The sequence below is a fragment of the Poecilia mexicana genome, unplaced genomic scaffold (assembly GCF_051168715.1).
Source record: "Poecilia mexicana isolate PSO_F unplaced genomic scaffold, ASM5116871v1 scaffold_16, whole genome shotgun sequence".
Taxonomy (NCBI): Eukaryota; Metazoa; Chordata; class Actinopteri; order Cyprinodontiformes; family Poeciliidae; genus Poecilia; species Poecilia mexicana.
The window spans coordinates 15,007,270-15,033,786 of record NW_028263385.1 but is presented as its reverse complement, the minus strand read 5'-3'; the positions used below and the strand labels follow the sequence as shown (position 1 = coordinate 15,033,786).

The window sequence follows — 26,517 nt, the reverse complement described above, 5'->3', positions numbered from 1 at the left end:
ATGACAACAGTCATAAATATTCATGTTCAAGACGTGTTATGTCATGTTTATGAAAGTGTCATGACAGTCTTATTCAACCCCCTTCAAATAAAGTGTTACCAAAATTTCATTCTGCCACATTTTATGTTTTTTCCCATAGACTTATTTCTGAGTCTTTCTGAAAGACTCAGAAAATTTTACATCAAAATATTGATGTAAAACTGCAAATATTTCAGAAATGGTATCAGCCAAATTGTATTGGCTGATACCATTTCTGAAATGGTATCAGCTCAGGTTTATTTGAAGTGTGGTTCCGTTGGATTCATGAGTTGTCAATATCTTACCTGAAGTTAACTCTGACAGTATTGACAGTCTGGACTCAAAAGCTCTTAAAGCCAAACATTAGTTTTAATACATTTTTAAGCTGTCCTGATGTTTGCATTGGATGCTTATTGACTCAGAAGTCTATGACCTCATACTAATCTCATCCTGCACAGGTGGCACCCAGTCAAATTCACGCTGGAACTCACTAAGCTCCTGACAGAAAATTATTCTTTCACAAATGGCATCGTAAGCAGTCTGCATCCCTGGGTCCTGGATTTATTACACCTGTACCCATTAACATTATTTGAACATATGAATTCAATAATTTGGGTAAATCGTTTTGGTAGAATCGGGCGTCTGTAAGCATATTTTAGTCGTTTGCGGCACTAACTGACTGATGGGCCTGGTGAGCGGTTATCAGGCGAGAGGTGATATACGCCCTGATCAGGTCACCAGTCCATTAAAAGACAGTCACACACACACACTCAAACCTAAAGGTAGTTTTTTTTTATTTTATTTTTTTTAGAGTATTCAGTGAACTTAACAGTCATGTTTTTTGACTGTAGGAGGAAGCCAGAGTATCTGGAGGGAACCCATGCATGCACACGGGAAGAACATACAAGAAAAGCCTCAGCCCAGGTTTCGACCTTCTAGCTGCTAGGCAACAGTGCCACCAACTGCTTTACTGTGCAGTTGGTGGCACTGCACAGTAAAGCAGTTACTGTATATTTAACTGATATTAATTTTCAGTTAAAATTAATATCCTTTTAAAAAAACAAAAAAAATTCTTAGTTTCAACATGTAATAAACAGGTTTGTTTAAAACAGGATTGTACCAGGCATTCTGCAAACATACACATTCTAGTCAATAAAAATTCAAAATCCTATCCACTATTGTAATCCCTTTTTTTTTCCCTTTTTGTTTTTGGAGAGTTTAAATGACCTAACTCTGCCCCAGCCATCTTTAAAGGCTAGAAAGAGGAGAGCATAGGAGCACCTCCATGCGCAACACCCTTCCACCATCTTGTTATTGTGCTGCTTTGACAGCCCTGTTGTCCACTGTGGGTCATTACAGAGGACAACAGACTGTGAGACGTACAATCTTACACCACTAGATAGCACTGTAAACTCACACTGATTAGCATCACTGCGGTATTTCCACTTAAAAACACAAACACAGCAGGAAGGAGGGCCTTGAGGCTGAAGCATGACGAGTTCACAGGGTTTAGTACCAGGAGACATAAAATGCTTTTATTATTATGGATATAGAGGCAAAATGTTTGAGCTGACATTCTATGGCAATGAGTTATCACTTTTTTTTTGTTTTGTTTTGCTTATCAGATGCACACCGTCAGAGGCAACAGGCAAAGGTTACATGTCATGCAAACTAGATAAATAACTCCTTATGTGTACCTTTGCTATAAAGTTAATCATCCACTGGCAATAATGTAGTGCCTTTAGGTAAAAAAAGTAAAGAGGGAGAAAAATATACATACAGTATGTAAACAGTCAAAGAAATTGCACTTTTTTGGCTTGCTATAAGAAGCCACACTACTGAAAGAGAGCACTGGAAAACAAACAAAAAAAAAAACTAGTTTACTGTCACAGATTGTCTGACCAAAGTACGCTCAGCTAAAAAAGGAGGCAAAAATATGTAACTCTACAAAAAGAAGAGAGAGTAAAAATAATATACAACCATGTCAGTTCTAAGGATATACTGGTCAGCTGCTTATACTGTTAAAAATGCCTCGGCAAAATGAAAGATCTGACTGGTAGCGTTTATGCGTTATGCTAAATTTACACTCTACTGCGGCCGAAAGGAAAACCGATCTACTGTACATTCACATAAAACTGAAAGGCTTGTTAATCCAATGATCCTAGGATGAGAACAATTTAATATGCTTTTTGTACAGAAAAAACAAAGTCCTCAAATATTCACAAATTAATTAAAAAACATAACTGGAGTACTTATATAGTCCTTATTAGAGGAGATATTGCTTTTTAAAGACCACATGAGCTCGCTTTTACACATAAGACGACATGGCACTTCTACAGAGCATTTTGGGGTAAATCACTTCTTGTATCCCTTTCCCCGCTGACACCCCACCACCACCATCGCCGAGGACATTCTGATTGTCAGTGCTCCGAAGAAAAGAGGGAAACCCTCTCAAAGGCAGTCGGGAGTAAACAAAACTATCTCCCCCTTTTCCTTGGAAGCAATACTGAAAATAGTTCAACAATAAACATTCCTGTCATGGATATATTCTGTCCATTTCTATAGCAGACAACACTTTTTTTTAATTATTTTTTTTCTAAAAAATAAGCTCTTTCTCAAAACCTCATTAGAAATTCTCTTGCAGCAATGCCAAAATTCCTATTGCTAAGCTCTTCCCACCCTCCCTTTCCCCTATTCACTGGAACATGGCAGACACAGTCTTGTTAAAGCGAAGCAGAAAAAAAAACCTAACACTGTCTTTTTTTTTCTCTTCTCTCTTTTTTTTTTTTAGTTTTTAACTGGCTCGCTTCTCCTTGTGCCATTTCCCAAAGGTGCAATGTGACTTTGAAAGCTTAACAAGTAAATGAGGGTTCAATTTTGACCTACTTAAGGGGGGCCCGGGCTACATTTGCGTTTTCTCCTCCCCGGGCGGCTTATGAGCTCCTTGTCTCTTGGAAACTAGTGAGCCGAAAATGCCGAGTACCGCGCTGTACGTGTCCGCGTTCAACCTCCCGAGCAACACGCGTCCTTTTTAGTTTTGTTTTTGCTTAAGGTGCCGCAGTGAGAGCATTCAAAGTGTATATATGTATTTTTTTTAAAGTGTGTCCACTCAGTGTGCTTGTTCATCCAGCACTAGTGCAAATTCATTTCAGCTGGTCTTTCCTTTTCATTTTATTAAATTTTTTCCTTCATCCACGTCAGTTTGTCTTGTTCGTCTCGCGGTCAAACGCTCCCCGACTTCGTCTTTCTGTCGTTTTAGTTGGTGCAGTGACATCGGTTTCAGTCCACCTCTTCACTGCTGGGGCTGGTCCCTCTTTTTGGAGTAATTCCACCCTACATGAAGATAAAATAAAAATTACCAATGTGCTGCACGCGGTCCTGGATCAAACCAAACTGTTCAGTGGCATACGCCGATAATTTATCTGGATTTTAAGAGAAGGTTTTGAAACACTATTTCAAATAAAAATCTGAAAAGTGTGGCATCCAAAGCGTTTCCTTACTAATACTTTGTAGAATCACATTTCACTGCAGATATACGGCTGCAGGGTCTTTTGGGATATGTACCGTATTTTCTAGTCGGATTTATTTGAAATTGTCAAAATAAACATCGTTAGCGTGACCTCGTCCATGCTAACGACATGTTCTGGTGAAACGCTGTGTTCAGAAAAATTGTGAAGGTTGGCTTGGAAGTCTGCTAACATGCCAAGGATGACTCCAGTCCGCCTGCGTGCAGTAAATCCACAGTTTTAATCCGGGCCGATGGGGAAGTTGCGTTACATGAAGTGGTGCCATTAAAACGGACCGACAGCAAAGTTATTTATATCCATCTGGTTGGCAACAGCCAGGGAGTGGGCATGTGACTGCACCGTTCACAATTCTCTCCTGGCAGAACGTTCTGTATGGACCAAACCGTGGACTCCTTTCTCCGGCTCCCTTCATTTTACCGTCAATCCTAACAAACTTCCCCACATCATGATGTTGCCACCACTGTGTTTCAACTTTGGGAAATTTAGGACAGCTGGTTTTTGAAGTGAGATTAAAATGACATGTAATTGGCTGACTTGTGAAGACAGCTGCTTGAACTTGATTTTATTTAGGAACACCAGACAAAAGGGGCAGAAAACCCATTGCTCACCACACACTTCCACTTCAGATTTTTATTTGGATAAGACCTGAAAAAAAACCAACACAATCTTCCTTCCACTATAAAGCGATATACTCTGCGTAGATCTATTTCATTCAATCCAAACCGATTTTAAGGCAATCTGTGGTCGCTGTGTGGTCGAATTTGTAAAAAGTAAACGGGTGTGAGTACTTTTGCCAGCACTGTACACCAGCTGATGCTCCACTTACCTCTCTCTTTCTGTTCACTTATGACTGCTGCAGAGTCAAAAGTAAATCATTCAACCGTTTCCTCCTCTGTTCTCTGCTGCAGACCTTTCTGTCCCCTCGTTTTGTTTCCTCCTCTCCCTCCTCTTCCTCCTCCTCTTGTCTGCTCCGGCTATTGGTGGGCTGGAGAGAACAAAAACATACAACTGACTGCAAAAGCAGATTTGAAAAAAAAAAAAAAAATCTTCACTCTATTAGAAGACTTTTTCCTCCATGTGGGTGGTGTGCGGTCGGCTAACTCACACTGGGGCTGGCAGTGAGCGAGCTGGAGGTGTCCTGACTTTGGTGGTGGGGATCATTGCTGCTGATAACCGTCACCTCCACCCCCACTGAGTGATCTGCAGGTCGAACGGCATTCGGCACGTTAGCGGAGGCTGGAACATCATCTATGTGTGCATGTATGTGCACACATACATGCACACATACGACACGGTCCACACAGATGTTTTACGGCTACATTTTAATTATATGTGTTCTTGTTTTCTCTTTGGTTTCTGTCTGCTGGATGAAAGTGTGTGGTTTCACTGCTAATGGAGAAAGTCGATCCCTGCTGAGTTCTTGGACACCAGCATTGGAGGACAGAAACAGGGAAACATTTCTGCAGGCTGCATTCTGTGGTTGGAAAACCACTTAGTTTGGGCTGCTGAGTATGATACGGAAAGACAAGCCAAACATGAAGTCGGACGGAGCGCACACATACATGCACACATACGACACGGTCCACACAGATGTACGGCAAAACAAAAAAATGAAAGTGCACAAGGTTCAACCACAGACACCTACAGAAACAAAAACTAACACACACACTTGCTTCATGGACCTGACTTGATGTGGCTGTCGTCCCCACTGGCGTCGTCGCAGGACGCGATCTGCGAGTCCTCTCCCTCCTCGTCGCCGTCTCTCCCCCTCGCTATCCTCATTCTGATCTGTCGGTCTCTCACCAGCTCCCAGTTCCTGACGAGGAACACGTGGTGTTTCACCACAAAGCTCCTGGACCCGGCACATACGGTCACAGACGGTTACCCTACTGACGCTGAAATGAGTTTAACAGCAGTTTATTTTGAAATCCATACTTCTCGCTGCAGGTCAGAGGCTCCATGTCGAGGTGAGGGAACAGGCTGGTGATGTCTCCGGAGCTCTCCTCCTGTTCGGTAAAACGCAGACGTGAGGAGATGAATGGAGGGAAAGCAATGAGCTCTGTGCTGGAATAGAACTAACCAAAGCTGCAAAACCCACCACTATTTGCTGGGAAGACGGAGTCTTCTGCTTCAGGCGACCTGCGTAAATCAGACAGCACAGTAAGAATCCGACGCATCAGACTTATTTGCTCCCCTGGTGCAGATGTGTAAAAAGTCGTGAAATAATTTCATTTTGCACAAAGCAGTGTAATCTAAAACCAGAAGATCTTCCAAAAATTCAACCTCTCATTCAAAAAAAGCTTGTGTCTTATTTTTTAGGGGGGAAAAAAAATAATGACAACCATTTAAAATAAATGCATCTAAAGAATTAATAGTTATTTATTTTCAAAGTTAGGAACTGCAAATAAATAACCTAGAATTTCCACTTTTTGTTAGGCGTAAATACATTAAACAATAAAGATGGGTCAGAATGAGTATGCTGGAAAAGCGTTAAATTCCCATTAGGAGTAGTGATGCTGTGGGCCTGTTTTTGTCCAAAGGCCTGTGTGACCAGGTTTATATTGTCGCTCTGCACAGGGAGTAGGATGAGGCATCATTATGATGTGATGCAGAAGGCCAGTTTTTTTTTTTTTTTTTTTTTTTTTTTGGGGGGGGGTTTGCCAGTCATCAAAATGGGAAAGACAGTGAAACATAGCATTTAAGTAAGACAGATTTGTGGTGTTCTTTATGGTTCCAGTATTTACTCCGAATCTAAATAGCTACTTTTCTCAGTTTAAAAGGTCAAATTGAGACAATCAAGGCTGGACGAAGACCTACGTTTATTTTGGCACCAGCTACAGAAATACGGATTATGAAATAATAACAAAAAAAATTTCAAAAACACATTTAGAACTGCAGAAATAAGTGTAATTTTGGGTATTTGAGTATTATTATATTATTTGATTATATCTATAAGCTAATTGGTTGTTTGGCAGTGAAGCCAGAAAAATATCATTTTCTGTCCTACCATCGCAAACATAAACATGGAATTTGGAAGTGTGGGCTTTGATTAGGACAGATTGATGTCTTTGGCACTTTAAAAGAAAATCTTAACATGTGAAAAAGCACCACTTGTCCACTGATATGCAAGCATGTATCCTACGATTATACCAGGGATGAGGATGCGGTTTGTACACATATTTACTCAAAGTCACATCAAATAAGAAATAAACTCACGGTAACGGCGTTTCCTTTTCAGGGGGACAGCAGGTTGACGCTGAAGCTGCACCCAAATTACATCAGAGTTACATCTGAGTTATTAAAAAAAAAATTCTGTTTGCTTGAATTCTTGTTTCTACCTAAATACCTGGTTTTGCTGCCACTGCCACATCACATCATATGGCAGCTGGAAGTGAATTCGCTTCAGCCTCAAGTACTTTCCTAAAGAAGATTAAGATAGTTCGAAATGAGCGGCGACAGCCAGAACGAGCCAGAACAAAGTCGAGACGTTAATCTGCACTCACCAACATGTATGGGAGCAGGCAAAAGGCTGTACTCATGTTCCCCTGGTGTGTACTCTAAACTCTCACTGCAGTTCTTCTGGGCTTGGAAGGGAGGACTGAGATAAAGAGAAAGGAAAGATTCATGAAAAGGAAAAAGATAATTAGATATCCTATATATGAGGGAGCTTATGGGTTCGCTTGGCTCACTCTGTAGTTTTATAATCGTCAGAGTAAAGGCCTGCTGTCAGGTAATTCTTCCTGGGGGAGCCATCACTGTTCTCTTCCCTGCGGGCGGCTACTGCTTGTGTCGGAGCCTCGTCGACATCTGATTGGCTGAGAAACTCAGAATGCGTGTCACATTCGGGGACGTCCTTGGCAAAACTAAAAGGAAAGTGCAAACAGAGAGATAGAGTGATAGGGAGGGTAAAGGAGAAAGAGAGAGATAGAGGGCACTGGTTTAGCACACAGTGCTGAAAACGGTGGGTTAATATAACAGCAGCGAGTGGTTGTATTGAACAGTCAAGTCAACCAGCTCTGGTGTTCACCTCTGATGGCACGGAGAGTCACCGTGTTTTCTCTTCCGCCCCCTCTTCCTCCGGGCCTGCGACTCCAGATCCATGACCTGCTGCACCATGTTGCCTCCTCCTCCTCCTCCTCCTCCTCCTCCTCCTCTTTTCTCTGGCACCGCTTCTTCTGGCACCGCTTCTTCTGGCACAAAGTCAGCCGGCGACATGGACGGCGTCGCATGAGATGAGCGCGTAGGGGAGGACACGGCGGAGGGCAGCGGGTGCTTCCTGGGACGTCCTGGCCCCCTTTTGTTTTTCACCGCAGCGCAGTCTGGAGTTGGCACGCTCCTTCGCTGGCCACGGCTCCTCGAGTCACCTTGTAAACCTGCAGGAGGAGGAGAGGGGGAGAGGAGGCGAAGGGAGGGGAGGGGCAGGGCGGAGGGGGAGCATGAGTGGCGGAGAGGAAGTGAGACAGATGTGGATGAGAGATTGAGCCAGCAGAAGGTGTGAGGTGAGGCCAGTCTGGGCTGAGTCATGTGGACGAGCCGCAGATTAGGTGAGTCACAACATTTCCTCTGACCGGATCACTTCTGGGAAATGTATTAAAAGTGATTTACGAGCTGCGCACAGTCAGAAATAAGTGATGCACACAAACACATTGAGGCACGCATACCTTTTATGCACATCATTTGTTTTTGCACACTCAGTTAAAGTGAAAAACAGTGCTGGAAAAGGAAACAGAGCAAAGTATGACCTAACGTTCTAATTCTGTGTTGTTTTTTCATCAGGGACAAAAAGAGATGTTTCTTCCTCACATACACACTCTGTGTGTGTCCCCCCCCCTCCCCTGACCTCCCTCTGATCCCTTCATCAATCTCTCCTGAGGTCATCCATCTTTTTGTTCCATTTTCCTCAGCCACTGACAAGACTGACCACTCTTTCCTTATTGGATTTTTCCAAATCAAACGGGCTCGGCCGGCCCAGCGGGGAGGAATAGGACGAGCTTTAAATAGCTGATCTGGTGGTTAACTAATGACTGTGCTTCGCTGGACAGCCCTGAGCTGGTGCGGCGTGCGGTTCAGGAAGATTTTAAAGATGTTCCTGCAGATTCCCAACAAGATATAGAACCCAAAAGTTGACAAGCGCTCATCTTAGCCATGAACTTCACTTTTCAGTTTCAGGGTGGAAGGAGCATAAAACACATACATCTTTAATAGATTTTAAAAATGAGAATTTGGTGCAAAAGTTTGAATTTATTCAGGATTTTCACAATTTTAACACAGGCTCAACTATAAACATCAAATTGATCCTATTCCTGGGACTGACCTGACTTTTAAGCATATTCCATATTCCAAGTCGAGGTTGAGTCTGTCAGCCTAATTGATCCATTTTAAAGATGTCTGTTTGCCATCACTGTCCTATTGAAGTGCCTAGTTGCTTCCTTTACCAATCTTCACATTGAAGACAAATGCTCAGTAGGACTTAACTGGTCTGTGGGATATTAAAATTTATGGCATTGCTTTTTTACTGTTCAATGTATACAGTGCTGATTATGATTAACCCACATCTTCCTCACTATTCCCTTACTTTTTCACCATGACTATCTCCATATACCTCTCTTTGAGCTTCATACTCTTGGTTGTTCAAATATTTATCAGTTGTGGTCATCAAAAACATTGGAAGTCCATTCAAGATGCCAAATATGTTATTGGGAAGTGGAGTTTTAATCCAAAGCCAGACTTCACCAAAGCTCACATCTGTAAGGACAACAGTATCTTCTCTGTTCAGGTTATGTAAAAACATTGTCACCACAGACAGTAACACTGGTGTTTCAAACAGCCTTTAGTTCACCAGGTGCTGGAGCTCTGGTGGTTCATCGGTCATTCCTGAACATCCTAACCAACTTTCATCTGAGTGTGACATTTTGGGTCAGACTGTTAAAATCCAAACAAAACTAGTTGCTCCAACAGGACATGATCCCAAAAGCATCAAAACTAGTTTTGGTGCGGATAACACTAAGTACTGAGCCTCAGCTCTATTTAAAAGCTGTGGACCCCTGGTTTAAGATGCCCTAAAACCCAAGCAATTTCATGCAGCTATAACATTTTTGTAAGAAGAGTGCTCAAATTTCCTGACGGAGGTATGCCAGAAGCTTGTTCAAAGAGACAAGCAAATTGTATCCAGTCATTAACTAGTGATAAATTAATGTATATATTTGAGTTTGTAGGTATTTTGACCCTATGTAGATTTTAGAGGACCCACAATAAATTCAAACTTTTTCACCAAATTCTTGTTTTGGAAATAAATGTTTCGGAGTTGGTTGGTGAATGAAGAGTTCAAATAAACCAAGAGTGTTTATAAGCTTCAGATCACTACTGTAATTTATAAACAAATTCTAAGAGGAGTGGCTGCAGAGTGGCTGTGTCGGTGCCCTTGCACAGGAAAGGGACTGAAGCTGGCTAAAAAAAGAATGGAGTCTGATTTCTCCTCATGCAGCCTCCGGGCTTTGATGTGTGGCTCAACAACACCTGAGAAAAAGCAGCTCTGTCACTATATTGGGCACACGGCTGCTGGTTGGTGGAGTTTCATCTCCGCACTGTGCAAATAGCAAAATCTGTCACACTGTGCGAGTGAAAAGAGGCTCTCTGCGTAAACCCATTTTCTCAGCTCGCTGTCATTATACGACTACTATTGTTATATTTCAATGGTGTTGGAGTCTCTGTTTTATCTGGATTGCTGTCAGCATTCAAAATAGATTCACATTTAGCGCCAGTGAAGCAACAACAGAAGATAGTTGTGGATTCAACAGTTGCCCATTCAGATCATTAAAGCATTCTCACCTGCCTCCCTCCTCTCTGTCCACGCTGGCTCGTCCCTCCTCCATGACTTCTCCCCACTTCCAGGGATCCTGCTGCTCAATCCGCTCCTCAGGCCCCTCCCCGCTGCTGACATGGCTGCAGAAGTGAACAGGTTGGTGTGTTTTGGAGCGTACAGGCGTGAGTCGTCGACATCATCTTCGCCATCCTCATATTCTCCTTCTGAGGCAGCCAGTCTGCCCACGCGTTTGTCCCCGGAAAAGCCTCTCCAGCTGGGGTTCAGGGTTCCAAATCCTGGACTTCCTAGACTCCCAAATGTTGCCCAGTTGTGGCCCAAGCCGCCCCAGCCTCCTCCAAAGGAAGACAGGTGAGTGGAGCCAAGGCCCAAAGAGGTGAGAGATGTGTTTTTGTACCTCTCTGCCGAAGAACATGATGAAGAGGAAGTGGCAGCGGAGAAGGGAATGCTTCCATTTTGACGTAGCCAAGGCGAGTCTTTAGACAGCATGCTTCCCGGTCCTTTTCCCCCTTTCCTTCTTCCCTCTACTTGCCCAAAAATGAACCCTGACTGTGTCTTTGAACCACTCAAGAGCTCCCTATCCATGCCGTCTTCCTCCTCCTCATCCTGTAACTCCTCTTCAGTATCCATGTTTCGCTCACAGTGCCGGTGACGGTGCTTATGTTTATGTTCGCTCCTCCCCCAGCCACAAGAGAGGCCAGAAACGAACCCCGAGCTTGCTTCTCTGCTGCTAGCCCCTAAATCTCCCTCCACCTCTCCTCCTAAAGCTCCCTCCCTGAGCAACCTGCTTCTGCGCCTGTGGAATCTGGCTGGGTTGAGGAGGAAGTGAGCGTGGTGGGACTGATGGGGGGCGTACTGGTGAGGGGGTGGAAGCGGGAAAGAGCTGGGGAGGTGGTGGTAGAGCGACGGTGGTGCTGGTGGGTAGCTGCCGTAAAAGCCCATGTTTTCAATTGTTTCCTGGAACTTTGAGGGGCAGCCACACTGCCGGCGGTCCAGTTTCCTGTTACAATGGCAAGGATAGAAGGGCTGAGGGGTGAAGGAAGGAGCCGCTGGGAAGGACGCAGGGTGTGGCGAGTAGAAGCCATTCAGATTGATCCGGAAGATGTTGGACCGGTGGGAATGAGAGGAGGAATGATGTCGCCTTCCTCCGTCAAAGCCCTGCCCAAATCCCGTCCTCGCCCAGCTCCGTCGTCCAATGTGAACCTCGTTGAACTGAGCGATCAGATCATCCAGTTCAGCTAGGAACTCTGGGTCTTGCATGTGCATCTGTTGGTGCTTCTTCTTATGCTTGTTCTTCTGTCTCTTCAGTGCACTATGTCCAAGGCAAGAGTAATAGTCGGAGTGAGTGCACTTGTTGTGTCCAAGGCAGGTGCACAGGCAGGCACAGGAAGCGGGACAGTCGTAATCCCTGCGCCTGTGTCGGTGCCGGTCTCTGTGGCGCTCTGCGGCGTTTGAGCTGTTCATGGTGTTTGAGTGTCTGGCCACATGAGAGAGGGGCGACGAAACCGGAGAGGGGCGGTCCACAAGAGATGGAGGGAGCCTTTGACCTCCCAGAATCACCCCTGACCCATGACCCATCCTCAGTATTCCTCGGGCTCCCCTCATCTCGCCTCGCTCAGAGACGCTGTTGTTATCTGTTCCTATCCCGCTGTCGCTGGGCAGCGTCTCGTCACTGTGTGACTCGCTCCTTGGTGAGGGGGTGGCCTCCTTCAGGTGACTCGGGGAACCCGGTAAATGGTGCATTGAAGCAGTGGCACCCGAGAGCTTACATGAAGACTGGTGAAAGGGAAACTGATGTCTCCCTTGACATGGGCAGCTCTTTTTTACAAAGGGGGAGAGGGAAGAGGAGGAAGGAGGACGTGGGGACGTACAAGAGGAGGATGGGGAAGGGAGGGAGAAGTGGTGGGAAAAGAGAAGGGAGGATGTCGGTTCTGTGAGGCTGCCTTCACTGTAAGGACTCTGGGCTCCACTGGAGTGGGTAAGTGATGGGGAAGGAAATGGATGAGATGGGGGTGGCTGTGGCTGGCCAGATGAGAAAAGAGATGCTTCAGGGGGACTGGTAAACAAAGACGACTGCGTGGAGTTCTGGGAGCTAGAGTTTAGGTTTGCTGATTGGGACTTAGGTTTGCGTCCTCGCCTCTTGCCCATGTAAATGGTCCCTCTTTTGCTTACATTGATCTGAGGGCCCAGCTTGCTCCCAAATGAGGAGGACAGGGCTGTAAGGGTGTGAACTGTTGTGTCCTCAATCGATTTACACATTCTCAATGAGGTTTTACCATCCACTACCTCTCCTCCCCTGCCCTCCTTCCCCATATAACCAGACATGATTACTTTGTGAAGTCGCCTCTTCTTTCTTTTCTTCATTTCATTAATCAGTCTCCTGATCTTTAGCTGCCGGTTCCCCCGTTCAGGAGGATAAAAGTCTTCACTCCTTTCCTTGCGATTGGGGGGATTCAGTGCATCTTCGCCCTGGTCCTCTGGGAAGGGCCTTTTGGGGGGACGCCCTCGTTTCTTAGGGCTGGACTTAGACTGCAGTATCGGTACCAAGACCGGGGCTTTCTTAGATCTGTCACAGCGTACAATGGGCTCCTCAGAGGGAATATCATTTGGTGAAAGTCGAGGAGGAGGCTCATCCAAACTGGAGCTGTGGGATTTGGGGCGGCCCCTCTTCCTGGCTGAATCTGACATGGGGTGAGTTTGTTTTGGGGCTGCTAAAGACACTGGGGGGGAGCAGCTGGATAAGGAGCTCAAGGGCGCTGACTGTGACTCATCGCTCTGCTGAACAGCGGTTTTGGATGGAAACGATGTCTTAGTGATCTGGGGGAAACTTAGCGATGGATTATGCAGGGAATCCAAAGAAGCTTCCTGATTTTCCGCTCTGTGGGCGCGATGTACCAGCCTGGTCCAGCTGGGCCTTCTGGCTTTGCGCTTCTTGAGTGGTCGGCTGTCCTGCTCTCGGGGCGAAGAGGGGGGAGAAACAGGAATGTGAGAGGAAGACGGGGGCAAGTGGGGAGGAGCTGAGGACATAGAGAGAGGCGGAGGCACTACTGGGTGTCTTGATACGTCTTGTTCTTTTGATTTATTGGAATCACCTGTTGAAACGGGCTCACTTTCTTTAGAAAGTCTACAACTGTCAACTGTCTTTTCTTTCTCCTCTAGTCTGACTGGAGTCACTTTTTTAGAGCTCTTATCTAATTTAGCAGTACCAACTGTTTCACCACATTTTGCATTATTATCTTGTGTCCTCAATCTTTCAGGGCTTAATCTATCTGCCTTTCCTGTCTCATTCTTTAGGTTATCCCTCCATAAATCGCCAGTTCTGTGTTTCTGATCCTTTTCTTTGTCATGTCTTGATCTCCCATCCTTGTCCTTCTTTTTCTTAACCTCATCCTTTCTTTTTTCACTTTTTTCTCTGTCTGCCTCTGGTCTATCTCTCCTTGATTTTTTATCTCTACGTCTCTCCTTCTTGGATTTCTTCTCTTTCTCTCTCTTATTGGCTATCAGGGGTAGTGGAGAGGGATCACAACCCTCTGACTGGGCGGAGGAAGGATCCAAGGAGGGGGAAGACTGTGATTTGGGGGTGATTTGGTGACAGGGAGAAGAGTCTGGCTTAGTCTTACTGGAAAGCTCTTTATGGGAGCCAGAAGACACCAGAGGCCTCACTGTGGAATCTGTGGAAGAAGCAGAAGAGGAACCGCTGAGTTTTCCAGCTTTGTTTTTTGACGAGGACGAAGTGCCAAGGATATTTGAAGAACTCCTCCCATTCGATAGTTCCTTCTGTTTTGCTGTCTGAACCAAACCATTGTGTTTCTTGGAGCTGTTCCCTTCATTCCTGGTTTCTGAAGTGGAGACTGTCTGCTTGCTCGGTGTGGACGGAGTGGTAGAAGTTGTCTGATCTGTTGTGGGAGAGCAGGATGTAAGTCCTGCAGGGGCAGACTGTCCATTAACACTTGGAAGCTTGTCTTTCTTCACTTTCTCTGATGAGCCATTTGAATTATCATCCGTCTTATCGGCCAGCTTGATGGGAACCTGGGGAATGCAAAAACACAATTTCTGTCACAGACTGCAATAACCTTGAGATTTATCAGTAACAGTGCACACGCCCTTGTTTTAAAAATGAGACACTGATTAATCATTCTTAAACTTTGTCCATCTTTAATGTGGGTTCAAGACACACTATGGTTTGTGTGTTCAGCTGATAAACAAACTATAGTGTAATGAGGAAAAATAAGAGGAACAGCCTAGCTTTGCATTCTTTATCCTTAATCCTGCACTTGCTGAAACACAAATTGATTAAACTTCAGCATTCAGTCTTCTTCAGTTGACTCTTGTCATAAATTAAGGTAAACCTGGCTAAGCTTAGCCAGAAAGAAAAAGATAACCCCAAAGCATCATACTGCCATCACAATGTCTCAACCTTTGGCAGTGAGACAGACTTGTACCTGTAAACCTAAAAGAGGGTTGTGCATACACGTTCTAGTAAATAAGCAATTTCTGAAACACTCAGACTTACCTTTTTGGTACCAACTACCAGACAATGTTCAAAGCCTTCTAGAGGCACATCAAAGCTAAAATTTCCCAAAGCCTTGGGTGGAAATAGTCATAGTCTGTTGAACCAAAGTCTTAAATATATGTTTGGCTCAAAAATAATACCAGAAGACCGCCATACCAACAGTGAGACACGGTGATGGCAGTAAGATGTTTTGTGGTTATTTTTTTCTTTCCGGTCACTGAGTGAAATTATGAAGAGAACCAGTTCTCGCCAGTTTGGACCTTAAAACTTTGGATTTCCGCTAGAAAGTCAAAAATGAAAACACAGAAACTGTGGAGCAAACAGAAGAGACACGTAGACAAGACATGTTTTCACAATGTGAGAGAGTTGGAGAACGTTCGGAAGGTACTATCTCTATCAGTGGCGAAGTATCAGTTCAAGGTTGTGTGCACTTATGCATCTGGGTTACTGCAACTTCTCTGATGTATATTTCTCCACCTGCTAGATTTGTTGATTTCTACCTTGAACTTTTGAGGATATGTCAGATTAATGCTGTAACAGGGGTGTGTAACCAGAAAATATATGAATTGCTTCAAGAGAGAGTATAAGAATAAAATGGGTCAAACAGGTAGAGAAAATGAGGGCATACCAAGGAAAAGGAGAGAGCCAGGTGATGGAAACTGGAATGGGGGCAAAGAGAGGAGAAATGCAAAGGTGGAGGAAAAAGAGAGGAGTCGAGTGGGACAGGGAAAGAGGGGGGAGTGAAAGATAAATGAGAGCGCGTAGAGAAAAGAGGGGATGTAAAAATAGAAGAGAGCTACAGATATAGAGGGCCAGGCAGAGACTGAAAGAGAGAGAGAAAACATTGCTATTGGTAGCTATAAATTGTCACTAATACAGATGAGAAGGCTTGACATTTTATACTCGTTCTGTAATTTTGGTATGCTGCTGCTGCTGCTCGAGTGACGTTTGAGCAGCTATGGCTATAAGCTTCCCCTTGGGCGATCATCACAAGGACTGATGGACCGATGTCTGCAATAACTCCAACTAGCTACCATCCTATCAGTCTAATTTTAGGTCTGTTAATTGTAATCTGCTGCTCAGGTTTCAGTTCTGAGACAATAGCTTATTTCACACTTATCTCTTTTCGCCATTCCGGTATATACGAGAATCTGCTGGTTAACTCTAAAAACTAACAGAGAAACTACAACATGTGGTTCTTTTTAATAATGGATGAAAACCCTCATTCACTGAAAGCCTTGGTTGTTGTCCTTCTATTTAAAGCTAACGTCAGCAGCAGATTTACTGCCAGCAGCTGGGAGGCTGAGTGTCCTACCTGTTTGCCAGTCTTGGTTCCTTGGCTTGATATGTTGGGGGCAGAAGCAGGAGCAGACTCTGAAGTTAATGTCGAGGATATCGACAAAGGCTCCGATGACGAGGACGATAATGGCTTTGCAAGCGGCGGTGAAGCAGCAGATGTAGTCTTTTTGGATGTGGCCTGGACGGCATCCAGGCCCGATCGCTGCTCCCTGTTTGCCTCGTCTGTGGCTGGGCTGCTTTTGATCTGCTGGACCGCTCTTCCCTCTCCATCTGCCCTCAGCAGAGCCCCCCTGCCTTGCCTCTGATACGTCCTGATGGTGGGCTTGCACACGTAGCTCTCCAAAATCTTGGGCGGCTTTTTGGTGCGCTTGGCCTGGAGTCCAATCCGGACCCTTACGTTCCCCTCGGGGCAGTTTGACTCCCTGCCAGAGAGCTGGAGCTCCTGCTGCCCTCTGCAGCGCCCCTCGATGAGCAGCTCCAGCACTGCTCCCTTGTCCCCTTCTCTTTTTCCTCCTGGTCCTCTCTTCTCCTCCTCTTTTTTCCCAACATTGCCACTCTCCCCCTCGACTCTCCTCTTTTTCTCTGCCACTTGGTCCTGCTTACAGTCTTCAGGAGCAGAAGTGGAGTCCAGAGTGGAGGCGGTGGTTGGAGGGGTCCCCCCCTTCACTCTCTGGTCCATCAGAGAAGTCAGGGGGGAGAGGCAGTGTTCTGCGGAGTTCCCAGTATAACACCTTCAAATGAGCCCAGAGGGACTGTTGGGGTCAAAGACGAAGGGCAGACTGCAGGTGCAAACCAGAAAGGTTAGCAAAACAGATCCCTTAACTGTCCAAGTGCAGTTATTGTCGTCAACCAGCGAGGGAAGGTCTCTCTCTTGTCCTTCAGACTTGAGCTGAGTAAATATGAATCCAAAAGAAAGAGGAGACGAAAAAACAGACACACACACACACACAGAGAGAGAGAGAAAAAGAGAGAGAGAGAGAGAGAGGCCAGAGATTAGTCATTTTAGTGAGCTCAGATGCTGAATCGCAGCGGCACAGGAATTGAGGGGGAAAGTCCCCTTCCTGCAGGCAGCTGCAGCGAGGTGCTAAAGTCTGTGTCCACAGAGATGATCTCATCATACAGAAAGCCCAGGAGGCCAATCAGATTCCCAGAATGTCAGCTCTAACTGGAAGACTTTACTCACAATCCCACCAAACAACTGTCACAGTGGTCTCTTCTGACGGTCTTCAGCTACGGTGCATAACAAAAGCGCTTTTGTAAGAACTCTTACATTTTCTATTATGTTAGCTCAACACTAAAACATTCTGAGGGGGATTTTATGTGACTGACCAACACAACGTAGTGCATAATTTTGAACTTGAAGAAAAATGTTACAAGGTTTTTAAAAGTTTTTTTTTTTTTTTTTTTGCAAATAAAATTCTCAAAAGCATGAAGTGAATTAGTAGTGTCCCTAAAAAAACATCCAGTCCCACTGCCGCTACCACATTTCACCGTATGGAAGTTGTTTTGCTGTGATGTAAAGTAATAGTTCTCTATCACAAGTCGTCTTGTCAGACCAAACATGGATGTCTGACACTCGTTTGGCTCTGTGGAAACTGTTATCTGTAAGACTGGATACATCCAAAGGCGATTCTAAGAAATCCCTCTTCCTTCTCAGTAAGATCACATTTTAAAGCATTTCAAACATGACGTTGCCATCACCTTGTTTCGCCGCGCGTTTTAGGGTGACGAATGTTTGGTAATGTTTTCTAGCAAACCTCTGAGGCCTTAACAAAACATAAATTTATACTGAGACTAAACTGCACACACTAAAGGAAGTTTTCACTGGATTTTAAAAGTTTCAGAGCTAGGAGGGATGGATATGAATGCACACTTTTCAAATTCTTACCTGTGAACATTAATAGTTTCCTTCTAATTCACGACTAAGTGCAGCTTTGTTGATCTGTCACAAAAATTCAAATAAAATACACAGAATGTTGTGGCTGTGATCTAATGGAGAAGTTGTGCAGAGCACTGCCCCTATAGATCTGAACCACAGCCACAGTCCCCTGCACACTGTAGCTCAGTTACAACCCTTACTATTCCTCTCCCTAAATCAGCGAATCAATCAGTCGTCTCCTGACATATTCGAACACTTGATCCAGTCTCCTCCCCTCGTCTCCCCACTGTCTTTGCCTTCTGTTCTCAGCTACTCCCACAGCCACCTCTCCACCCACCCTTCCCTTCACTGTAGTCTCTTTTCTTTCGAAACCCCCCGCCCCCTTTCGTGTTTGGCTTTAACCTTTTTTTCATACATTTCCTATTAGTCCCATCCACTCTCATTCCCTCTCTGCAGACCACACAGTAAAACAGTCAACCCGAAAACTGTATCGTTGTTAATCAGAACCATATTTCTTCCCTCTGAGCAGTCCTTTCTGCTTTTCCCTCCTCTCCAGCCTAAATCCTTCCATTCACAGCGCAAACCATTCCCCTCCTCCCTCCCGCTTTTCAGTAGTGGTAACACAAATCCGTAGGAAAGGGTAAAACTTATTTTTGGAAAGGAGTGCAAATTCCTCCTCCTCCCATTGCTTCCTCTAAGTCAAGTAAAGCTTTTCATTGACCCCATTGTAAATGGACTTTTAATGTGACATTACACCAGAGAAACACGCCCTAAAAATAACAATCCGCTCACCAGAGAAAAACTTTCACTCTCACTCACCCTGCGTTCACAACTGTTTTTCTTCCAAACCGAAAAGCTTTGAAAAGGAAAGTGACATCCTTCGTCGAGCTCCTCTCATTAGTCTCCATCTCTCATCAAGGGACACGCTCGTCCATTTTCTAATAAAACACACCCCGCCAAAGCATTCTTGCGGCTCTTTCTTCTTGTCTCTCTGGAGGGCCACTTATGAAATAGCTCATCTGTCTCTCAACAACACGTTGAATTGCTGCCTTAAACCTACGAGAGCATCTCAGTTTAATGTTTTCATTTAGGAGCTCAGTGGACCATCTTTCCTGCCTCTAGGTCCCCGAGTCCAAACACACACAGAAACTCTTTCCTTGAATCACACGAATCGACATCTGTTCCAGAAACTGCTCTTATGTAACAGTATTGGAAAGCATGTTTAAGGCCAGTACTGCTTACAATAAAATCAAACGAGTACAGCCGTGGACAGTAGCTTTCTTAAAGATGCAATCCAAGGATGCCAATTTATTCCGCTTGACAACCGTATACCGACAGTAAAACGCAGCTGAGTGAGAAAGGACGTCACAAAATGCAAAATTTAAACAATGTGCTGCAGAAAAAATAAATAAAATCTGCTTACTGTTTCTCGTGTGAGATTGGGTTTATAACGTCACAAGAAGCCCAAGAATCAATCTGATCAGCCAGCATTGGAACATATTATGCCGGAAAAGCAACTCCTGATAAATTGAGGCATAGACTCCAAAACGCTCATTTGAGTTGAAAAATGCTAACCATACAGGTCTGAGCCAGAATTTGACTGATGTTCCCCAAGCCATGAAGGGCGCTGAGTAGAGGCAAACGATTATTCAGATCTCTAACTTGCACGAATGTGTTTATATTTCTGATTCAATTTTTCCGTCTGTTTGGTTTTTCGGCACATGTACATGCCAGACACCGTCGGGAGCCCTACCCACACGACTTTCTTTTTCTTTTGCACGTACAAACGACAATAAATTTATAGCTTCATATAAATAAAGTATTTTTGGTTTTCTCCATATGAAAAAAAATCTTTGTCCTTGCCAAAAGAAGTTCTTTGTAAACACTCCAAATGTCTTCACCCATAGAAGAAAAATGCCCCAAGATATTGCATTTACTGTAGCATTATATTCTGTACTGTAACACGGTCACTAAAATGCACTACAGAACAAAGAAGAAGGTATGAAGCATGTATTTAAAGACTGCTGCTGTTGATGTGCTTGGGGTCATGCTTCAGCATTGATTATTTGTACCTCATTTCCACTGAGTGGTACAGCACGGGTCGGTGTGGTTTGGTTCGCTGAAAGGGCTTCCACCACAAGTTGGACTTTCCCTGGGAAGCCAGGATGAAACCCAAAAGCCTATTGTGGCATCAAACATGTTGCACTAGTTTGTCTTGTGATGGTCGCAAGCAAAGACATTTTTCTGTCCCCCAGTCAAATGACTGTGCTGTGTGATGCCAGAAGCTCCACCCTAACTATGCCATACCAACTACAACTGCACTCCACCTAGAGCCTTTTTAGGATGGTGCAGTATGGGTCGCTTATATGGACCGCTTTTACAATGGGAGCTGACAAAACAGCATACCGAACCGCACCGACCCATGTCATGCCACTCATTTGAAACAAGACATCGCATACTAATCCAACTAATTAAAGAACCTCGTGGATATTGCTTCCACTAATCTGTAAGCATAAGATATATTGCCCGAAAAACATCTATTTGTTAAAAATAATTCTTTTTCTGTGTCCCCAAAACCTTGGAGCCCTGGGCTACTGCCCCAAGTGAATGTCTGTCATTCACTTGTACTGCCTCCAACATCTACTTAATTTTCCAGACTAGAGCCAGTCTGAACTCTCTTTAACTTCTCTCTTTCTGTCTACTGAACAATGGGAGTTTTTCTTACTTCCCCCCTGGAGTTGACTGGACTGTTGATGTTGCCAGCTGTATTACCTGTCCACACAGTGGGGCTAACCGACAGATCGGGGCTTTGTACGAGTCAGAAGTAGCGAGGGATGCAGCAGTTCTGCAGGAAGCGTCATTGGAACTTATCTTGACCTTTATTGTTACCAGATTTCTCAAATGTTTTGATGATGCTGTTCTGACTAGAGATAGACACATTGAAGTTAGACAATGCTTGCTACTAGTATCAGGGATTACCGCGCTTTAACATCTTTATAAAGAAATGTGCTTGGGGTCATGCCTGAGTATTGATTATCTATACCTCAGGTCTGGAGACCTGAGTAACTGTCCCTTCCCTCACCTATTGCTGTTTCTTGCCAGTCTACTAGCTGAAAGAAATGGCTGTACAGTTTTTCCCTTGCTTACAGGCTGGACAAACTCAAATCTTATCAGTTATTAAGAAAGCACACAGTTATGACATGAAATAGGTATTAGGCAACACTATCAGTTAATATAGTCGGAGCCTCCCAAACAAGAAAACTGCTCTAAAAACAAAACTTATCCATTATTAATCGCAGTACTTCAGTACAATACTAACATAGTTCTATTGTACCATGAAAGAGTGAAACAGCTGGATTTATATTTCATATTTTCAAAAGTATTTCAAATTACTGATCCTCTCATGGATCCAACATTGGGGAAACTATTTAATCTATGAAAAACTGTTGGAATGATTTCAAACATTAAACTTATCAAACCTTTTTCTGTACGTTTTGAGTTATGCAGACATCATTAACTAGAGTTTATCATTATCACAATAAATAACAGTACAATTTTTCCCCTTATAAGGACATCCAATGCTATAATTGCCCATACCTTGATGGGGAACGAAGGTTTCCCCAGCCTGCTATCATCATCCTGAATAACTGACTGCTGTTTAAAAACTGAAGTAGGTAAACTGTGAGCAGTATGTCTGTCGAGTAGCTAACTACACATTCTGCCAGAGCAGATAGCCCAACTTATTAACTCCCTAATATCAGCTAGTTATACTCTTGGTGTTATTCTGTAAATAACAAAACTGCAGAAAGGTCTTATATTCTCTGCTAAAACGGTTACTAAATTTATTTTTCTCTATTTTTTTTAAATATTTGTACTAGGGCTGTTGTAAACGAATATTTTAGTAATCGAGTAATCTATCGATTATTCTTACGATTAATCGAGTAATCGGATAAAAAAAAATTATAAAATGAAATATTGGTAAATCTGGCATAATACCGGTGTTACTATCAGATATCAATATCAGTCCAATTTTTCATATTTGAGCATCCCTAACAGTTGCTTTTTTTGTAGTTTAGAAAACTAACCTGTAACAATAATAGCTCACTTTCTAAGTTAACCAGAAGAAAAGTTATAGAAAAATCTGAAATTCTATTGAATTTAATAACAAAGAGGCAGGCTCACAAATATGCTTATAAAAAATGTCTACAATCCAGCTTTTAGTTTATGTATTCATCTTCAGTGAGTTTAATAGATTAATTAAACTCACCTTGCCACCTAACCTGTCACGCTTTGGGTTTGAAAATACGGGAAATGCCGCCTGGAGTGGGAGGAGAGGGCGAATGAACGAACGTAAGATGGGGTGGAGGGGAGGAAATAGACCAGCGGACTGACGAACCGTTAGACCGGGGGACGAACACGGGGGGAAGCAATACGGGATATTTACGACACCTTCACTGGTCACACTCAGAAACTCATCTACCAGCCATGTACGATGCGCTCCGCCACCCGTTTCTTCAGACCGGGATATGAAATTTATTGTGCGGTTCGTCGGTAAAGCTACATTTACACGGTAAGCATCAGCTACTCAGCCGCCCGCCCTGTTCAGGCTATCCGCTCACCTCAGCGCTCTTCCCGCCGTTCGCTTTCAACCAGCAGCCCCGGAGGAGAAATGCTGCCGTACTCCAGGCATTCCCCCAGTCATTTTAAGGATGCTTATTGGTTCCCCAAAAAACGATAAAAAGTCGGGCATTATCATCAATCAATAAAATCCCCACGGGCCAATCTTGAAGATTGGACTTTATGCCGCTGAGACTTAGCTTTTGTCAACAACTCAGAGGCGGAAGTGAGAGCTCCGCGCAACGCAAATGAAGTCCCGGCCGGAACACGGTGCGCTAACTAATAAAACATAAATTAAGAAGCTTCGAGGCAGGTAAATTTTCCTCGAGGAATTTTAGTAATCGAGGTACTCGAATCATTCGAGGAATCGTTTCAGCCCTAATTTGTACCTAAATTGATGCATCATGTACATATAGTCGTAGGAATCTCAGACTGGTGGAGACGTTACAATTAAAAACAAGGAGATTGCAAATGCACACATTCAAAATAACTCTAATCAGTTACCTTTTGTGATGTCACTAAAGACATGTTGATATGAAGAATAGATTTTATCTTGAGAGAATGACAAGTTATAATACAATACCGGAACAAGTATTTTCTCCTCATTAAATGTTATTCAACAGACAACAAAGTAGAGCTAAAGACTTTACTCAAAAGTTTGGGTAACAGCTTTAAATGCAGGCACTTTCTGAAACAGCTGTAGTGAAAAGCGACGGCAGGCAGATGATGAGAGTGGCAGGTTTTCAAACCTAAAAGGGTAAGCCCATTCAAGATCAGTCAAAGAGCATACTAATAGCTCCTTATGCTCTCCAGAGCCATACCTCTCATACATAACTCTGAATTATTCTAAGATTAGAGCAGAAGCTATTCCCAGTGACAGAATGATGGGTGGACTTGACACCGTAAGTCACTGTGGTTCCTCTGGAGAGGGACGATTAAATCATGATAATGGCCCTCCGTCTTTCCAGCAGCATCATGATCACCATCCTGTGACAGTGTTATCATCGAGGACCACAACAGCCGCTAGCATCTGCCTGACAACAGCAGGAGCACAGCTGGAAACTGGGCTCCAGTGTTGGCATCTCAGGTTATTGAACCATGAAGCCTCGCAGTTAGTCACTCGGTTCTCACACCTCACCTTCACAGGGAAGGAGTAGCGCCCATAAGGAGATACTGTGAGGTAGTGGCCAACCGTACGAATTTACTAGGCAATCGTAGATGAAAGTCTTTTTATAATATATTTTTATTTTTTTTGTTTTCTTCATTGGTTTGTCATGCTTGTGTCTTTCAGAGCGTACTTCTCATTCCTGTCCTTATAGTCCTGATATTATGTTCTGGTTCCAGCTTTTACGGTGCTTGGAAAAGATGACCAGTGGCTCGCATCTGGTCACCTTTTTCTAGAGCTTTCGGATGCGCCCCTATACAGAGAAGTAAAGTACTTTGCAATAGTATTCACCTTAAACAGTTATCCTTTTTGTCAGATTACAAGTGTTCACTTCAATTTACTTTATTGGAATTTCATATGATCAACTAGCACAAAGTAGTGGTTAACTATAAGCGGAAGAAAATTATTTTAATTGTGTTTCGCAAATAGAAATCTCTAAGGTGTGTTGTGTATGGCAGAAACCAATTTTACAGCAACTACAGCTGCAAATCTGTTGGGGTTACGTTTCTGCCAGCTTTACAACTAGAGACTGAAATACTTTCTTGCAAAATAGCTCAGGCTCAGTCAGATTGATGGAGGTCTTCTGTGAAAATCAGTTTTCAAATGCTGGAACAAATAATTGCCATATGGTTAATGGTTCTCTCCAACTTGAGCTCCAGATTGCTGCAGCTCCTCCAAAGCCACTGCTTGCCTGGTTAACGCCTTGCACAACTTGGCAGTTTAGGTGGATGACCATGGAAGCTTTGGATTTAAGTAATTCAGTTTCTCTCTAACATGTTAAGTTTCTTGGTCGTGTTGCTTGTTCTCTAATTTCCAATAACTAACCTCGGATGCTTTCACAGATCAGCTATACTGAGACTATGTTACACCTATTTGCTAATTATTTCTGAAGGCAATTGAATTGGTTGCACAGGTTTTGGCTTAGTGTAACCATGCCACACTTTTCTTATTTTTACTATTCATTGCACCCTTTATTTCCACCACACATTTTTACTCTTCTTTTTTGCTTGTTTATCACATAAAACTCCCGTAAAAGACATTAAGGTTCGTGGCTCTTGCGTGACAGAGCGTTGACAAAGTTTGAGGGGTGTGAATACTTTTGCGATTTTCCTATTTCCCACCTCCTCACACGTACACACGCTTCTCCCTCAGTTAGAAGTGTGTTGATTGAACATTATGTACTCGGGTCGCAGTTGTGTCGGCTGACTGATGTTGCCACTGTAGATATATTGAAGCTTTCTCTCCTCTAAAATGACTTTGCGCACCATCCTCTTGATGCTGGCGCACTTGCAAATGAAACACACGTGTTGTTGTTGCTCCTTTCTCCTCCGTTATTACATATGACGCGTGTTTGAGCGTCCTAATATATATATTTTAAAAAAACAACACAACAAACATGCACAGCAAGCGAGCTAAAAACTCAACATGGAAGTAAAAGAGGGAGCATGGCATCAAAACGCGCCTGCTGATGTGGATCAGTCCCGAGAGAGCCCCCCTCCCCACCCCCTCTGTCCTCTGCCAGTCCCCCTGCTGGTGTCAGCAACATTGAAATAAGAAAAATATCACCGCGCAAGGAGAACAGAGGAAGGGGGGGAAACACGCTCAGCAACAAGGGATAAAATTAGCGCAAAGCGGATGCACCGAATTTGAGCTCGGTCATGATGAAAAGGCCTGCGCACCTTAATACGGACTGCCATGACAATCTGTAATAAGGCTACGTAGGCTACTTACCCAGAGAGCGCGTCCCAGAGCCAACTGCGTTCAAGGCAAAAGGAGCTGAAGGTGTTGCTGTCCTGCTCTCCGCTCCTGTCGGTTCTAACTGCGAGCGATCCGCCGCTTCTGGTGCATTAGATTGTGGCTCCGATTACATAACTAAGGCCGGCGGAGGTTAAAAACACCCCCGAAAGGCGAGTTTGTTTCCCAGCAGAGCGCGGAGCCCTCCGTGCAACAACATCGGCGCGGGTGTTTTTCATAATCGGTACAGTCGACGGATCTCCGCCGAAGCGTCTCCGCAGCTAGGTGGCGTACTGGTTACACCCACTGGGTCTTATTTTGCCCACTTCTCTCTCAGGGAAAGTTGGATCGCTCCCGCCAGTTCTCATGGCTCACGGCGCTCTGATGTACGTGTGTGCGCACACAAGCAGGCAGGCGAGGAGGAGGAGGTGGTGGTGGAGGAGGGGGACGGGCTGAAGGCTGCAGCTCTCTAGTGCATATGTGCGTGTGCGGTTGGATGTGCGGGAATGCAACTGCGTGGCCATTTTCATGTGGCCAGAGGAGGAGATAAAACGGCGAAGTGAGCCCAGGATCTCGTTGCAGTTCATAACAGGCGATCAGAGGAAGGCTATTTAGTCTCTTAATAAAATGGCGACGATTTGGCTGAAGTGAGCTGCTGTCAGGGTGTTTTTCTTCTCTTCTGGTGGGGAGCAGCTCAGAAGTTGCAGAGTGCGTCATGTGAGATTCGGGGTTCAGCTCATACACTACTGGGAGAGGCAAACAGGATATGAACATTTATTAAAAAGTTAAAGTGAGGACTGCTTATTATGCACTAGTTAAACAAAGAAACAAAAAGCAAACAGTGTCACTCTACCACTCATCCATGGATAATATATTTTATTTTAAGCATAATGCATTTGACAATAATAGAAGTTATACATTATATCGCTATCTGTTTTGTTGCCA

The 26,517-nt window shown here is 44.1% G+C and overlaps 1 protein-coding gene across 4 annotated transcripts; it reads right to left on the bottom strand.

The window, feature by feature from the left end:
- Positions 1-1,526: 1,526 nt before the first annotated feature.
- LOC106917899 (uncharacterized) lies at positions 1,527-26,236 on the bottom strand. Of its 4 annotated transcripts, XM_014987200.2 has the most exons (14): positions 25,570-26,228; positions 16,194-17,066; positions 10,374-14,394; positions 7,573-7,918; positions 7,235-7,408; positions 7,049-7,143; positions 6,892-6,965; positions 6,762-6,807; positions 5,644-5,684; positions 5,481-5,551; positions 5,228-5,397; positions 4,651-4,745; positions 4,372-4,530; positions 1,527-3,351 (listed from the first exon to the last, which is right to left on the bottom strand). In XM_014987200.2, the coding sequence occupies exons 2-13, from the start codon at positions 16,854-16,856 to the stop codon at positions 4,390-4,392; spliced, it is 5,937 nt and encodes a 1,978-aa protein (XP_014842686.2). In that variant the 5' UTR covers positions 16,857-17,066; positions 25,570-26,228; the 3' UTR covers positions 1,527-3,351; positions 4,372-4,389. The 4 variants fall into 4 exon arrangements, 2 of the variants coding, with proteins under 2 accessions (XP_014842686.2, XP_014842688.2); XR_001418307.2 differs by lacking the exon at positions 1,527-3,351 and having other exon boundaries at positions 4,379-4,530; positions 5,233-5,397; positions 25,570-26,234; XR_015765733.1 differs by lacking the exon at positions 1,527-3,351 and having other exon boundaries at positions 4,498-4,530; positions 5,215-5,397; positions 25,570-26,234.
- Positions 26,237-26,517: the final 281 nt, after the last annotated feature.